The following is a 16,415-nucleotide window of genomic DNA, read 5'->3' on the forward strand; positions in this document are numbered from 1 at the left end:
AGGACTGCATGTTTGCATGGCCTCTGGTCTCTAATGTTTCTTTTCTTGTCTCACTTCTTGTGCAATTGCTGCTCTGTTTTGGCTGTTATGTTTGTCACGGCAGTCATCGCCAGTCATGGAGGAAAAGGTAAATTCTGTTGCTGCATCTTCACTTTGTTAATCCTGGTTTGGGAGATTGCTGTTGACTGGCAACAGGTGGTGCTGGGAATTTGCCCTCTGTCTGTTGGCACCAGGGTTAGACTGGCTCAGCGGATGAGGCAGAGGGAGCAACCAGGCTGCTGTGTCTGGAAGGATGTTCTCATCAGGAAGAAGCTTGTGAACTCAAATGCAGAAGACTCAGGTCCCATAACAGGATCAGTCCTCTGTGATTGGACATTTATACTTCACGTCACAGAATATTTTAAAAGTCATCTTTTCTCCCCTATTTTACTATAGAGTATGAGGCATGTATGTGTTCTGAGTGGGCAGAAAATGCATGTTGCTCTTAGTGGCCCTCTGAAGGCATTCCTGGGTTGGGGAGTAAGTTCTGCATCTGGAGCCTTCAAAGAGTAGTTCTAATCTTTTAAGTGCTGGCAAACAGATCACAATTTTGTTATGTATAATAAGCATTAGGATGTTACCTGTAGAGCATCCTGATCCCAGATTTTCGTTACTGCAAACTTTTATTGAGGAGTTTGCTGTTTACCTCGTAATGTAAGGTGTAATCAACCAAGTGTTATGAAGGCTACTCCAGCACTCAAAATTTAGGCCATTCCTGAGGGTACTCCAAATTTCTTTGAAGATTGATAGTCAGCCCCAAGACTGCAAAGTTGAAGTTAGCTCTTCGTTGGTGTTTGCTCTTTCCCCTTCCCTGTGAGATTTAGAAAAGGCTGGAAGGTGTTTCCAGAGAAACTCGGCAAGGAAATTTCCTAACTATCTATGTTAAAATGCTTTCCTGGAGATCCTACAGCTTCTGACGCTATGGAGATCTTGTCCCATGTCTTCTGGTTAGCAGGGACTGTGAAGTTCATACATTCCCTGTACATTCAGTGGGGGGCTGTATCTCCTTGCATGTTAAATGTGTGCGTGTTTGTATATGAATGTAGAAATAAGCTATGGCTTCCCAAAAGAAATCTGATAGAAATTACCTAAAGAGGAAGTATTATGTCTCAGCATATGTTTGGGATGGCTCATATTTCCTGGTGTTGCCAGTGAGTTACATCAGGCCATCCCAGCACAGTCACAAAAGCGTTTCTGTTGTAGCATGTTGTTAGGTGTTCTGACTGCACCACTTGTTCTGCATGGAATGGTTTGCAGCTACAGGACATTTTCTCCAGCTATGAAGCATGACTCCCTTAAGACCATCATCCTAACCTGAAAAAGAGGAAAGATAGGAAACTATGGCTTGGTTTTTTTGTTTGTTTTTTTTTTTTTTCCCTTGAAAAGAAAGATTCTTTTGAATTAGACTTTTTTGGGACCCTTGTTATTTCTTTAAAACTAGGAATTTTCTGTCTTTGTGGCATAAAGTTCTAATTTCTAGTTTTGAATCTCTTCTTAATCTCTTCTACATAAATGGCTATACTTTTTTGTGGCACTTAAATCAGTGCAGTGCTGGGGTGAAGATTTCATATTAGGGGAAAAATTCCCTTGGTGTGTTATTTAGAAACTTAGCAGTAGAAACTTTCAGGGTCTTGGAATGATAGAAGTAGGATAAAGAGAGGCAAATGCAGGAAGACGGATAGAAGTAAGTGTACTAAGGTATCATGACCTATTAAGAACAGGTGTAAATACTAGGATAGAAGTCATAAATAGGTATTTAGACAAGCAGACATAGAATGTTTTCTGTAAACCTTCAGCAATTGTTAGCATTTAAAACTAACAAGCACCAAGGTGCCTTTTGAGTGGAAATGCTACAAGAAAACTGGTAATCCTTGTCATGTATGAATCTGATTTTAAATCTGTTGAAAGATAGTTGCATCTTCTCTGTGAAAGAAAGTAAGGTTAATCAGGTTGTGTCAATGATCTGTGTTCCTCTAAAATCTATTTATGGGCTGCCTTTGTGTCCTGGGTTCAGCTGTAACGGTTATTTTTCTCCTTCCTAGTTGTCTGGTGCAGTGCTGTGTTTTGGCTTTAGTTTGAGAACAGTGCTGATAGCACACCGATGTTTTTAGTTGTTGCTAAGTAATGCTTACCCCGATCAAGGACTGTCAAGTCTGCCAGTGAGGAGGGGCACAAGAAGCCAGGAGGAAGCAGAGACACGACACCTGACCCAGAGTAGCCAGAGGGGTGTTCCATACCATAGTATGTCATGCCCAGTATATAAACTGGGAGGAGTCACCTGGAAGGGCCAGATCACTGCTTGGTCAGGCTGGGTATCAGTCAGCAGGTGCTGAACAATTGTATTGTGCAGCACTGCTGGTTAGTGTTTGTTTTTTTTTCCCCTTCCCTTTTTAGTTTTATATTCTCTCCCCTTGTTACTTCCCTTATTATTATTAGTAGTAGTTTTATATTATACTTTAGTTATTAAACTTTTGTTATCTCAACCCATGGGGTTTACATTCTTTCAATCCTTCTCCCCATCCCACCCAGACAGAGTGAGGGGTAAAAAGAGGAGAGTGAGCAAGCGGCTGTATGGTTCTGGGTTTAAACCATGACACTTTGTAAGAGGGTTTCTCTATGAAACTTCCATGTATGAATCTTTAAGGATCTTCAGGAGGGGATTTTAATGCAGTCTTAGGAAAAGTGCATCACAAATCTCCTTGCTGGCCCACACTAGAAACACCTTTTTGCCCCTTCTGTCTAGCCAAGGTAGGCCACAAGTGATTATTCCTTAGCATGAGCAATGTTGACACAGCGGTGCAGCATGTTGTGTTGGCCAGACAGTGCTGGGAATGGGAAAGTCTGTTATTTATTCCACAAGCATTGTTTCCTCTGCTAGACACTCCACCTCCTTCCTTCATAAATGAGCTGATTCATGTACCATCTCCTGTGTTAGTGTGTTTGCGTATATCCTGGGGGTCCTTACGCTTTACTGCAGCTGTTTCACCTATGGTCATGGCTGAGGTGGTTTTGGTGGTAGCCCAGCCTGATCATCAGAGCAGTTCTGATGACTGTTGAAGAAAGGCACAGGAAGGTCTGCTGTTATTAATACTGGTGTACAGAAGGGTGGATTTCATCACTCCCCACACCAATAACCAGAAGCCCTATACAGGAGTAAGTGAAGTACCATCAATGAACCCCTTTATGGGTGCTTGTCACACAGAAGATCAGCTTAGCTTGTCTCTGCAGAGCCACTGGAGTTGGTGAGTGCAGGCTGCTGGGAGTAACCCCAAATACATGTGTGCTCTGTCCCTGCAGGCCTGCTTCTCTGGCATAAAATCAGTTGCTAGTTTCAGCAAGCTGCTGCAGCCTTTTCCACCTCCACTGCCTGCTCTAGATTTTCTCCCACTGGAGCTTGGTCTCAACACTTGTGCCAGCTTTTATGTTCAGAATCAAACCTGCAATTACCTAGTTACCTGCAGTTGCCCAGAAAGAAGAGGATGAAAAAAACATAGTGACAGACATATGTCAACATAAATGATGTATTCATTTACATCTTCAATTTCTGAATTTTGAGTTCATTGTAATATGAAGAGGGGATCGAAAAATACAGGTATTATTTTCTTAATACTGAAAGTGATCCAGAGCCCTTTGATTTCTGCTCTTAGAGCTAACAGAATTTGGGATGGAATGTACAGAACTGCCCTTTAGGTGACTCTTACTTAAAAGCCCCTTTTTTGACCCAGTGATGGCATCTCTAGGATCTATGGGAGCTTTAATTTTGCTGTGAGAGTTGTTTGCTGTGGGCTATTTTCCCACAGTACCTTTGTTTCTCAGAATATACACTGACTTAAATTGACTGATGGTTCCTGCACTTTTGCATCTCCCCAAAATGTTTTGTGTTGTTGGAGAAGGCAGTTGTGCCTGTTGTGATCACTTGGCCTCCTCCCTCTTAGAGTCTCACAAGGAAGAGGCATGGCTCTAGCAGCAAACACCATGGGTCTGGGTAGACAACAGCATGGAAGTGTGGGAAGTGGGAGTTCATACAGCTGCTATGTGAGGGGCAGGAGTGCAATTCAGTTTCTAGTGACTCATGGTTCACATAAGCTAGTGTGCTCTTTCTTTTCTGCAGAACCTTGTAAATGGCTAACAGATTGGTTTCCCCTCTCTGTTTGTCTGTTTAGCAGGAAGGAACGTCCTAACTCTCTGAATGTCTTCCCCCTCGCGGACGGCATGGTACGTGGGCATATAGGGGCCAAGATCATCCCAAAACTGGACCACTGGCACCTCAGTGACCTCAGCCAGCTGCAGTCCAACTCCAGCTACAAGGTTTTACAGATCGTCGTGGAGCAAGAGCTTCTCACTCTCACACTGTCAACAGCATCCCATGTTTTCATTAAGATGGAGACCAGTCTGTGTCCATAACCCTTTGCAGCCGCTCCCTTTTGTGTGTCTGCTCCCTTGGTAGCTGTGCTGTAGGTGGAAGGATGTTCTTGTGCAGATCTAGTATATGGTACAGGAGGGATTTGGCAGCTCCTTATGCTTTTTGTCTCAGTGATAATCTCCTTTACTTGACTCCAAGAGGAGAGGAATGTATGGGGAGGCATTAGGGGTTTAGGGAAGATAAATCCTTCACTTGTTTTTGCAGCTTACTTGGGAGAGGAAGTGTTGGAACCTGGTTCCTCTCTCCCCCTCGATAAGAGTAGTGCCTCAATATGCATAATGTACTTAGCTGAGACCAGGCATTGGGTTGTGCTTGCTCTCCAGTGTTTGTCATTTTTGCCTAATCCCTGTTCTGGCATTCCTGTCTTCAGGAAGAAGGGCTCCTAATCCTGTCTGGATCCCCAAGTCTTGCACTGTGCTTAAAGGTCTTCAGTTCCTCCTATATCTCTAGTCATTGCTCTAGACTTGCATTTGTCTACCATCAGTATACCTGTCACCTTCAGTGCACTGCCTTCTGCACTGGGGCTTGCCAAATTGCTCACAGCATTACAACTGCACTGAAGCAGCTGCATGGTTTTGCCTGTTGCTTGTGGGGCTCTGCTCTGCCGTTCAAGTGGCCAGCCCAAAGACCCAGATGTTTCAACTGACAGCTCACTGCAGTGCCTTACAGTTTAGACTACACATGGTAACCACATTTCTGATGAGCTGTACCTAGAGACCTCTCGAAGTCTTTGTGCTGAGGATCCCACCAAATTCCTCTGCTTAAATGATCATTCAATCATAGAATGGTTTGGTTGGAAGGGACCTTAAAGATCATCTAGTTTCAACCCAGTACATGGTGACAGGCTTGAAAGTCAGTGGTGCATCTACTCAGCACCAGTATCTTACAGAGCTTCTGGTCTGCTTTAAAGGTGTCTGATAAAATTTGCTTTCTCTCTGCCTGGAATTTGTGGAACATCGAGTGTTTTATATGTCACATCTAAGGACTGATCTCCTTTTGAGAAGTTTGAAATCACTAACCTGTAAAATAAATTGAGGCAGTAAAGGCAAAGAGGAGGAACAAAACCAAAACCCAGCTCATTTTTGTACCTATTCTTCATGTCCCCAGGTTACATTAATGGTACTTTGGCATGAGGGACTGTAGGAGTGGCCTCCTTGATGCATAGCAAAAGAAATCTAGGCAAATTCAGAATTTACACAGCAAACAAAGCAGCAACTTACCTTTTTTAACACCGCCTCTGTTAAGTGGCCAGGCTAAGCACAGCACAAACCTTAGCACTTGGGCAGCCCTCTGCCTCCATGGAAATTGGAAATACCAAAGCAAGGTCTTTGGATAGGGTTGAGACTGTTCTTGGAACCCAACCCTTGCTGTAGTATTAAAAGCACAGAAGCTCGGGAAACATAGCACCTTGCAGAATGCCAGTCATTTCCTGCAGTCATTTCTGGAAAACTTTGCCTGGAATTAGGGAATAGCAATGCCACAGTGCATCAGTTAAGGATGAAGATAGAGCATGAATGTGTTTGTTCAGAGTAGTGCTGTGCCAACACAACACTACTGCAAGGACACAGCCAGCCACGAAAATGCACAGAGACCAACCTCCTTCTTGTTCTGGACCCTTGGTATCTCCAGGCAATGCTGCACACTATGCTATGAACATGTCCTTAAGCTCACTAGTCATGAGGTGTGTGTAGCAAGGGTTATTTTTTGGAGAGGAGCAGTGAGGATGTTGGGGTTAGATCCTTCTTCACAGACTTGCTAAGGTGTAATTCTATAAGCAGTACCATTGCAGAACTTGTGAAAGAAGTTTAGTGGATCTCACTGATAGCCCAGTATCTGCATTGCAGGAGAATGCAACAGGAACCCAGATAAATGGAAGCTTTGATGTCCAAGTTCAGGTAATAAAGGATTTCTGACTGGATCTCTTAGTGATTCGGTGGTGGTTCTGTCACGTAAAGAAATCCATTTCTGGTTACAAGAAAGCTTTGGGCAGGAGTAGTGTGCTACTCGAAACACCTGACAGTGCTGGGATTTTTGTTGATGATCATTAGGGAAATTCAGAAGTGGGGTGCTGGGTTTAAGGACGATGCCTGATATGGTAGAGTTAGAGATGCTGGGCTGTGGAAGACTTGGATAGGGTAATGTGTTATGGAGAATTTCCTAAGAGTATGGAGCAAACCTATGAATGATTAAAGGATGTGATTGACTGACTAGGTTTGCAATTTGAAATGGAGATTTTCTTCCTGCGAGCATCTTGCACACTCTCTGATTGGAATGTTTTTTCTTAAATATTTTGCATGACTGAAATCTCAGCGGTGCTGCTTGTGCATTCCTCATCTCTTCAGCAGCTCAGACACTTAGCTGACATCAGCTGCACAGACAACTCACCTTTCCATATGTGTATCCAGACTCTTCTGACTAGTTTTTCCTCTTCATGGGGCCATACTGTAGCTACATTTTAAGTGTCCTTGTATGCTTTCTGTTATTTTCTGTTTTAGTTGCTGTCATTATTTTTACATTCAGTTGTATGTTTATTTTATACACCATTTTGGAGATGAAAGTCCTTAACATTTTTGTTTTTATGTACTATGCTTTCAGTGTTATAACCATACAATTATGGCTTCTCATGGTGACATATGACTGCTATGAATGTTGGGCCTTTGCAATGCATTTTGGAGGTCACTACTACACATTTGATGTTTAGGAGGTTGACAGGTATGGCTGTAGGTAAGTGGTGGTTGTGAAGAGTTATTCTTTGGGTGAGCTGTGGGTTATGGAGAATGCCTCCTAAGCTGTAAGGGAGAGCCGTACACTTAGTGGAATATTTAGCATTAACAGAGCACTGAGGACAATAGAAGAAGAAGATGCCAGCAAAGATTAATAATGCTTCTGGACTGTGAAGAGTAATGCCTTTTTAGTATTTACATCTGAGACAAATTTCTCCAATGGAGCCTGGTAGGCTGATAAAGTACGTTTTCTAGGTAAACATAAAACTCAGATGTATAACCAAAAAGTAAGTGAAAGACCAGGGTAGTTTCACTCACTGCTGTGTGCTGGGTGAGGGCTGGATTATGTCAATAAGAAATTAGAGCATATCTCTGATACAGATAGTGCCCTATAGACATTGATGATACAGGGTTTCTGAATGACATCTGCTTCAAGGGATGACGTGTGGACCCACCTGGCTGTCTCTTTCTTAAGGGCTAGGATGCTCAGACACCTGCAGTGATGTTTGGTTATTATTACAGACTTACAGTGGGTAAAAGAACATCTCTGAATCCTTTCATCCAACGGAAGTTTTGTTTGGGGAAGTAGGTTTTATGGCTGCACTTCACACTTGAATCTCTTTGTCACTTTGTACATAAGGAAGCACAGCAGGCAAACTGCAGTTGAGGTAGTACAAGGCTTACTGGATCATATCGGGTGTCAAAAACCTTGTTTGATTTTTTATTTTTTTTTTTGTCTCTTTATGAATTCGGAAAGTAGCTCCTGAAACAGGAGTTTGAAGTAGAGGTGAAAAGTGTGGTTATTACATGCAGCAGCCTAACTGAAAATTCTCCATCTCAGTCTTAATGCTAAGATCAGCAAATGTGCAGGGAGATGAATTGAGTGTAGAAGTGTGGGTGCTGTTTGGACTGACAATGCAGAAGCTGCATACAGAATATGGATTGTGTTTAATGGCAGCACAGTTTTAAAAAGTCTTAATTTCCAATATAAATGCACAGAAGCAGTGTAAAACCTTTGACTTCCACAGTGTGGTGTACAGCGGGATATTTTAAGATAAGCATACAGAGGCCAGTCTAATTAAAGGAAGATCTTAGTAAAATTACGAATTAAAAGTGTACATGGCTGCAAAGGGTTACGTCAGCTTTTTCTTCAGTCTTCTCTCTCATCCTGTTTTGAATTTGTCATGTTGTGCAGTTACTACTAGAACAAGAGAACTAGACTTCCAAATTGGTGACGTGAAACAGCATCACAGCTCCAAGGTTGGGAGTCTCAGAGCAGGATCCTTCTAGTACTTGCACAGAAGGGGAAAGGCAAATAGTAAAGATTCAAGCAGGGTCTGTATGTGTAGGTGCTGGATGTCACTGCACCCAATTGCAACTCATTATCACATCTAACTTGCAACATGAATTTTGTCATCCACCTGCAGGCAGTGATTACAGTGGACTGCCATGAGGAATGGGCAGATCTCATTTTGGTCTGGGAGTTGTCACAGCATTGGTCAAGACATTAATTGGTTGACTGAAGCAGTGGTGACAAACAGGAGTCATGGTATAAAATCCTGACCGAGCCTTGAAACCTCCCATGTTTTTCAAGAGGTGTTATTGCAAGAAATGGGTCTGTAATGTCTGTAAAACTGAGAGCCATTTGTGTGCATTTCACCCTGGGGATCCATCTCCTTTGTTGATTTATCATTTTCTCATTTTTTAATTCTTGGGTCTTGTCATCCTGTTATTTGGAAGTGGGGAGACCAGCTGGGTTTTACTGTGTTGTCAAGCTAGACCCATGCCTGGCTAGCTTTTGAATAAGGTGGTCTGGAGACACAGGTCTCCTGAGCTAACACAGTCAGAATATCCCAGCTAGGTACCTGCTTTGCTGCTCCAGTTTAGTGTCAAAATCATTTTGTTGTTATCTCATTCAGGTTCTGTTGATGACTTGGAGTAATGACATCATCCAGGACCTCTTAAGAGGCCACTTTAGATCCTTCCCAAGCAATATCCATGTTGCCTTCCAGTCTTGGTAAATGCTGGTTTAGCTTGCTGCAAGTGTCAAAGCCTTTCAGCTTCCACTGCAGTCAGTATGAGCTACAAATACTTTTTACTTACGATAAAGCCACTTTTCCTGAGATACATGATGAAGAGATCACATACTGATGTGATTTGTAAGGAACAATGTTTAATGGTAATGGAGGAAGGATACCATTCTTTTCCTAGGTGGGATTTGCTTATTGAGTTCAGCATGAAAATTCACTGTTTCATTGAGGTTGCTGTGCCTAGCATCACCAGCAAGCATTGGACATGTAGCTGGTACAGGGAGCAAGACTCATTCTCCCTAATGCTTTAAGCAGCCATACACCAACAAATGGGAGATTAATTGAAATGTATAGCTATGCTTTTCCCTTTTTGTTCTTCCCCCACCCTGGAATTGTCATAGTGTCCTCAAGATGAAATGTCCGAATCTGGGCAGTCTTCAGCAGCTGCCACACCGAGCACCACTGGAACGAAGTCCAACACTCCCACATCATCTGTGCCCTCTGCTGCTGTCACACCCTTGAATGAGAGCATCATTCAGCCCATCAGCGAATACAGTGGCACAACCAAGAGCAGTAAGAGAGCACGAGAAAAGCGAAACAGCCGGAACATGGAAGTCCAGGTCACGCAGGAGATGAGGAATGTCAGCATAGGTATGGAAGTTGGAGTTGGGTACTTGATCATTAAAATAATTGAATTCCCAGTGCTTTTGTCCCTCTGTTACAGGAAGAGGCTAGGAGACCAAGGGGTAATTGGTATGAAAAGTATAGAATTTGTGGAAATCTTACTCAGAAAGATATACAAGCGAGGCAGGGCTGATGGGATGTTTTCTGGGTAGCAGATTTTTAAAACATCAGTAATATGAATAGCTTCACAAATAGACAGGATGTGAATAGGTTATTGAGTTCAGTCCCCTGTACTTGCATTCATCCATGTCATAGGACTTCTTCCATGAGCAGTCAAGTCCCTTTTTGGTCTGACGTTTTTGCAAACTGAGGACCTCATCAATAACAATTGTTAAAAACTTCCATTTAGTTTTATGTCTGGACTTATTTGTAAGTATTTTACTTCCATTGTTTCATATCCCAAATTTGTTAGTTTGTGTGTTTATCCCCTGCTTTGATGAGTTTAAAATAGCAATTATATCCAGCTGTTTTTCTTAGCTAAATAAGCTGTTTTCTTTTAGTCCCCCTGAAATCTTTAGAAGTTATGCTTGTTTTCTGTCCACTTCCTGGAGTCCTTTAGTAACTTGAATTCATGATTTCTTGTCAGGTAAGCCTTCACCTAACACTTTAGCACCAGGCTGTTTAAATAAAGAGAAAATGATAAAAGCTGTTTTCTTTGTTTTTTCATATAGCTGTGCCAGTGTTGTGTCTGAGCATGTATTGTATTTAGGCTTGCAGCAGCCTTCAGAAATGAGAAATGGCCTGTAATACAGGTCATATACAAAACAACTGTAAAATTAGCTGAAGATCATAAGGGAAATCTGTGCAGGAGCACATGAATGAGTGTAGGTCTCCAAGGTTAGGATCTGAGCCAGATGATGACCTTTTTCTGAATAATACAGAGGAAATTCTGCTAACATTCCCAGGCTGGTTCCCAACAAATTAAGACTATAAACCAACATGTAACATCTTTTGTTGCAGCATTTGAATGGGAATTGCAATGGCTGAATCCCATTCTTCATTTATGTTAGCAGCTGAGGGTGTTCTGGGTCGCAGATGTCAATCTGCCAGAAACTAGCGTAGTTCTCCATAAAAGCATGTGACTTCTGCATAGCCAACTGTTGAATTGTGATCTGTTTGGTGATCTTGGCCAAGGCAAGTCAGCATAAGCGTAGGTATCAGAGAAATTGAGAACAGATGTCAGTAGTCTGAATGCCCATAAATTCTTACCCTTGTTTTTACAGCTGTTGCTTTACACGCTCTTTTACCATCAGTAGCTTTCTGGGATCAAAATTTTTTCTCTTGTGTGTGTGCAACTGTGAAGTCATTTTCATGTGAAAGCTGCTTTTTTCTTGGTGGAATTACCATATTGTGGAACCAGCTCAAGGCAGATGCAGTATCTTTCCTGTGTGCTCTGCATATTCAAACTTTCAGCTATTTCTCACATGTAATGCAAAATCGGATCTTCTTGCTGAAGAGAAACACAGATACTTGAAGTTTGATTATTTTGTGCCTCTTACATGGTTAATTATAGATGCATAATTATGTCAGTGATACACATACATGCCTTAGAGCTGAAGTACCAAAAAAAGTACTCAGGTATTTGCAGAAAAGCTTTCCAGCTTGAAAAAAATGAAGAGGAAACCTGTTTCTGTGAGTTTGAGAGCCACTGGTGTATGGATGCATGCTTTGGCAACTGATACATATCATGCTTTGTCTTCAAATATGAAACTTGTTGCCAGCTGGAGCACAATGCCAGCCTAAGAGAATAAAATCAACACACCAGTTGCCATGGCTCTGATATTTGGCTTCTGGGGCTGTTTGGAATGCCAAAAATTTCACATCTAACAGGGACTAATGCAGTTTACAAAGTAGGTCTTTAATCCTTCAAGAATTTCTTGTGTGAACAGGCACTGTGTTCACATTGCTTGTTTAGAATAGGTGCAAGCCTGGACTTTGGAACAGTTTGGTAGATACTGTCTTCAGGCTCTAGATTATACAGAAATGAGAACAGATTTTAAGAAAGAAATGTAGAAATAGATTTATTAAAACGTTTATTAAGAAATGTAGCAGATTTTAAGAGTAATTTCAGTGTAGTGGGTATCTAAAGCAGTTGTAGACTTGAGAATCTGTATTGAAATTTTATTTCTGTTGAGACTAAATACTGCCAGTTCACAACTACAGTATTCTCTGTGAAGCTGTACAATTTTAAATCTCAGTTAAAGCTGCATGGTGATTGAAGAGTTTTTATTGACAGAAAAATAAAGTTTATTTGTCATTTAATGGGTGAAATATTGCTGGTTATCACTTTTTAATGAGGATTCGGGCCAGTGACCTTGGTGACACTCTGGGCTGGGAGGGAGATGCTTGAGGTCTTCCTGCTCTGGAATTATGAGGGCACTTTCCCAGCACAGGTGCATTTATGATCAGCCACTTTCTCTTCCTATTTTAAGACTTGACACTGTAAAGTTTTGAAATGTTGATATTCAAAGCTGCAACAGTCACTTCAAGGAACACCATCCTGTGAAAGTCCTGATACTACAGATCGTATCTTCTGTCTTACCTAGGAATGGGCAGCAGTGATGAGTGGTCTGATGTTCAGGACATCATCGACTCTACCCCAGAGCTGGATATGTGTCAAGACCCCCGCCTAGAACGTACTGGGAACAGGTATTGACTGTGAATTTTCGCTGTGTGCTGTTTTGCTTGTTATGAGGAATGAGGAATGGATGCTGTGGCTTACTCTGAGTTCAAGGTACAGGTGTTTTAGAAAGTCCATATGTTCTGCTGAGTATGACATGAGGGGCTCTGACTTTCTTTGAGTTCTCTGGAGGCGACAAATGTCTCGTGATAACCTGCACAAAGACCTGTCCAGCTGACCCAGAACTGAGCTTGTTTGCCTTGTTAGATCAGAGGACACAGAGGTGTAGCAGCAAAAGGTTTGAGGCACAAAGTGAACATGGGCTTAAGCTGTCAAGAAGAGGGAAAAGATCATAAACTTGTAGAATAGTTTGTCTTGGATCAGCTACTTGCAGCTCCCTGGCACAGGCAGGGACACCTTCCACTAGAATGGGTTGCTCCAAACCCCATTCAGCCTGGTCTTGGAACACCTCCAGCAGTGGGGAATCCATAACTTCTCTGAGTAACCTGTTCCAGTGCCTCACCACTCTTATGGTAAAGACTTGTTTCTTCATATCTAATCTAGATCTATGCTCTCTCAGTTTAAAACTGTTACCCCTTCTCCTGTCAGTACAGGCCCTGGTAAGAATTCTCTCTCCATCTTTCTGATAAGCACCCTTTAGACACTAAGCTGCTCTAAGGTCTCCCTTTAAGGAGCCTTCTCTTCTCCAGGCTGAACAAGCCCAGCTTTCTCAGCCTGTCTCCAGAGCAGAGCTGCTCCAGCCCTTGCAGCATCTCCATAGCCGTCTCTGGACTCGCTCTAACAGCAACACATCCCTCTTGTGTTGTTGCCCCAGAACTGGATGTAGGACTGCGGGGGGGGGGCATCTCTCCAGAGCAGAGATGCATATGTCTTATGAGAGATCAGTTCTGAATCCAGTTTCAAAACCTCAAGCTTTTTTTCAGTTCTATTTTTTTTTAAGTGCAAGTTTTTTTCTATTTTTTTTTTCAAAAGCAGGAGCAGGGCTGTTCCAACAAGAAGACAAGCAGGAGTAATCCCAGCAATCCCAGTCCCTCAGGTTCTGAGCAAAGAGGGTAGAGCACTGATGATGAGCTCAATCAGCAGCCCCAGACCAGGCAATGGGATGAATTAGGCCTGGTACTACCCATGAGGAGCAGGAGAAAGGGCTGAATACACTACACCTACATGTAGCTCAGAGAAGGACTGAAGGCCTTGGAGCAGTGGGTGGGTGTGGTTCCTCATACAGCTGGTCAGAGCAATTTTAACCCACCTGTGCACTCAGAACCTTGAGAGTTCTCTCAGACTTTCACTGAACTACTATGCTGCTCTGGTTCCTATCCATTACCCAGTTTGTGTTAAATAGGAGGCTCCCTGAAGGCCATTGATACTGGTACCATATTTCTGTGTGGTATGTGTTAAGTGTAGAATTATTAGTCTAGGTTCCTTGATTCATTTTTACTGAGGTCAGGAGGTTAATTTTACAGGATTTGTTAATTTTTACCCTCATCTAGTGGATAATGTGGCAAAACCACATCCCTAACTCTTAACAGGTATGCAGAAGACAGTAGCCTGACAAAGTGAAGGTGAGGTTTTCTCACAGTCTGAATCTGGACTAGATATACCCTCTTGAGCACCCTCCTAGAGAAGGGTATGAGCAGCAGTAACAGATGCATTTCTCACCTGTAAAACCACATACAGCTGAGCTCCCAGCAGGATATGTGGGATGTAAGGGCAATTCTTAGAGGCAGATGCAGGAGATAATTAGATAGCTGAAACAACATTTGTACCTTTTGATGGTAGTAAGAGGTGGAAACGTGCTCCTAGAAGGTATGATTAGAAAACATTAACTTTGATTTACCTTTCATGAAATAAGTTTTGTTGACAAGTGAAAGCATTTTGGTACATAGACTTGCCCAAAAAAGAAACTAAACCTTCAGGGTGATTTCATTTACTAGTTGGTGAAGGAAAAATGACATTTTTCAGCATTTGAGTCTTTATCTGATCTCGCTATCTAAGGTTGCCACCTAAACTGATAGGAGTGTGGGAATCCTTGCAGAAAAGTCAGAGCTGAGAGCTTCTGTGAGTTGAATATTTCTGTCAAATATTGAATAGTCATTAACTGTTATGACTTTAAAGGAGGTCAGGTGTGTGAGCTTTGGCATTGTACATGATGAGTACTTGCTCTTGATATGGCAAATAAACCATTTTTTCTTTAATCAGTACGTTCTCTGAATAACCTTATGATGAAGGGGTGGAATGTGCTCTGAGGGTTTGATTTCAGTGGTATGGTAATTCAGAAATGTTTTAGCTTCAATATCGCCAAGTAACAAAAGTCCTTCATTTTTTCTCTTTCAACAACAGCCCAACACAGGGGATTGTGAACAAGGCATTTGGCATCAACACAGACTCTCTATATCATGAACTCTCTACAGCAGGGTCCGAGGTTATCGGAGATGTTGATGAAGGAGCAGATCTGCTAGGTAAAAACTTGCTCAGAACCATTCTGTTTTCTCTGGTACAATGACAACTGTGTTAGGCTTCTAGAGGCATGTTGGGAGAAAGTAACTCCTTTTGTTAAATTTTTTAAATTTAAATTATATGGAGATATTATGGTCTGTACTGCAGTTTTTACCCTTTTACTGTCAGTCTAAGACATGTAGTAATTCACTTTTTAGACTGATTTTGAAGGAGCTTGTAATGCCTGAAGTCTGGTTGTATTCTGTATTCATGAGTTGCACTTTGAAACAGTCAGAGAAGCATCCTTGCCTCAGGTAGCAATCTGAGCCCTTGGCATACTTTCTGGTGTTGGACTCTTGATTACTAGACCTTAATTTGTGACAGAATTTAAGTCCCTGCTGTTTTCCTGAATCAGAGCAATATGAATAGTCAGATAACATGGACAGCTGACAAAGTTATAACTGTGTAGCTCACTTTCCATTTTACTGCTTGATTTAAGGAGACTTAGGAGACATGAGAACTCCAAAAATATGCATAAAGCAAAAGATATGATCTGAAAATGTACGTTTCCTTTCTGGTGATTACTGATGTTGCTTGTGGAAAATCTTGTAAATTTGGTTCTGAATGTGTGTCCAGAAGAGGAGGAAGTTGAATCATGTCACAGATTAGCAGCAGTTCACCTTTGCAGAAATTTAATTAGGAAGACACTTGTATCAGCTTTGAATACGAGTCTTGTATTGGGACCCTATAAAAGTTGTGTTTCTGCAGAGAGGATAGATTTTGCCCTGTTCACTGGAGACTTCACCATGAAGATGTGGGCTGAAGACTTCCAGAAAGGATATTAATACCATACTACTTGCTTTATCTAAAACAAAGTATCTGTGAAAATGTTACTCTTGTAAGTAATAATGGAACTGGAATCTAAGAACAAGATTCAAACCATCACCAGAATGCTTGCAATACCTTTTTGATATGGGTAGGTTTGGTTTGGGGTTTGGTTTTTTTTAGAAGCATGGTGTTAGCCTTGCAACATGCGGGAGAGCTTTTGTGCATGGATTGATGACCATTGCCTGAAGTGTTAAAACATTTAATGTTTCACCTCCAACTCGAAATTGACGGAAGAAAAAAGCCTGCAGAAGATTCGGGAGGAATGCATGGGCTTTCTCTGCCTGCCATTGGAGGCAGCACATGCAGATACTTACAAAATGAAGAATATAGAAGGAAGAGCAAGATTTCCAAGTTGAGAATCATTTGGATGCTAGCAGTCATTGCAGAAGGACTGGGACTGCTGCTTGAAGTGCAGATAACAACAGGAACTACCTGTGATGGTTATAGCTTCATCTGTCTATTATTGAATGAATATTGGTTAGCCAGCCCTCATATGTTACCAGGAACTCTTCTAGCAGAATCAGAGTATCAAAACCAATTACAATCTTGCC

The 16,415-nt window shown here is 41.9% G+C and overlaps 1 protein-coding gene across 33 annotated transcripts in view; it reads left to right on the forward strand.

The window, feature by feature from the left end:
• Window positions 1-16,415, forward strand: part of MAPK8IP3 (mitogen-activated protein kinase 8 interacting protein 3) — a 79,777-nt gene that overhangs the window by 23,286 nt on the left and 40,076 nt on the right. For 15 of the 33 annotated variants that reach the window (XR_008972276.1, XM_057410315.1, XM_057410285.1 and 12 more), the window contains exons 5-9: window positions 104-127; window positions 4,203-4,347; window positions 9,617-9,866; window positions 12,446-12,548; window positions 14,881-14,999. Coding sequence is in view for 32 of the 33 variants with exons in the window: in XM_057410315.1 (XP_057266298.1) it covers window positions 104-127; window positions 4,203-4,347; window positions 9,617-9,866; window positions 12,446-12,548; window positions 14,881-14,999 (641 nt within the window). In the remaining variant the exon portion in view is untranslated. Of the gene's footprint in view, window positions 1-103; window positions 128-4,202; window positions 4,348-7,057; window positions 7,187-9,616; window positions 9,867-12,445; window positions 12,549-14,880; window positions 15,000-16,415 lie in introns of those variants that run through there. The other 18 variants (XM_057410309.1, XM_057410311.1, XM_057410314.1 and 15 more) reach the window with 8 other exon arrangements.

The sequence above is a fragment of the Pezoporus wallicus genome, unplaced genomic scaffold, assembly GCF_028554395.1.
Source record: "Pezoporus wallicus isolate ANWC-B61680 ecotype Strahan unplaced genomic scaffold, APGP_CSIRO_Pwel_v1 contig_4046, whole genome shotgun sequence".
NCBI lineage: Eukaryota > Metazoa > Chordata > Aves > Psittaciformes > Psittacidae > Pezoporus > Pezoporus wallicus.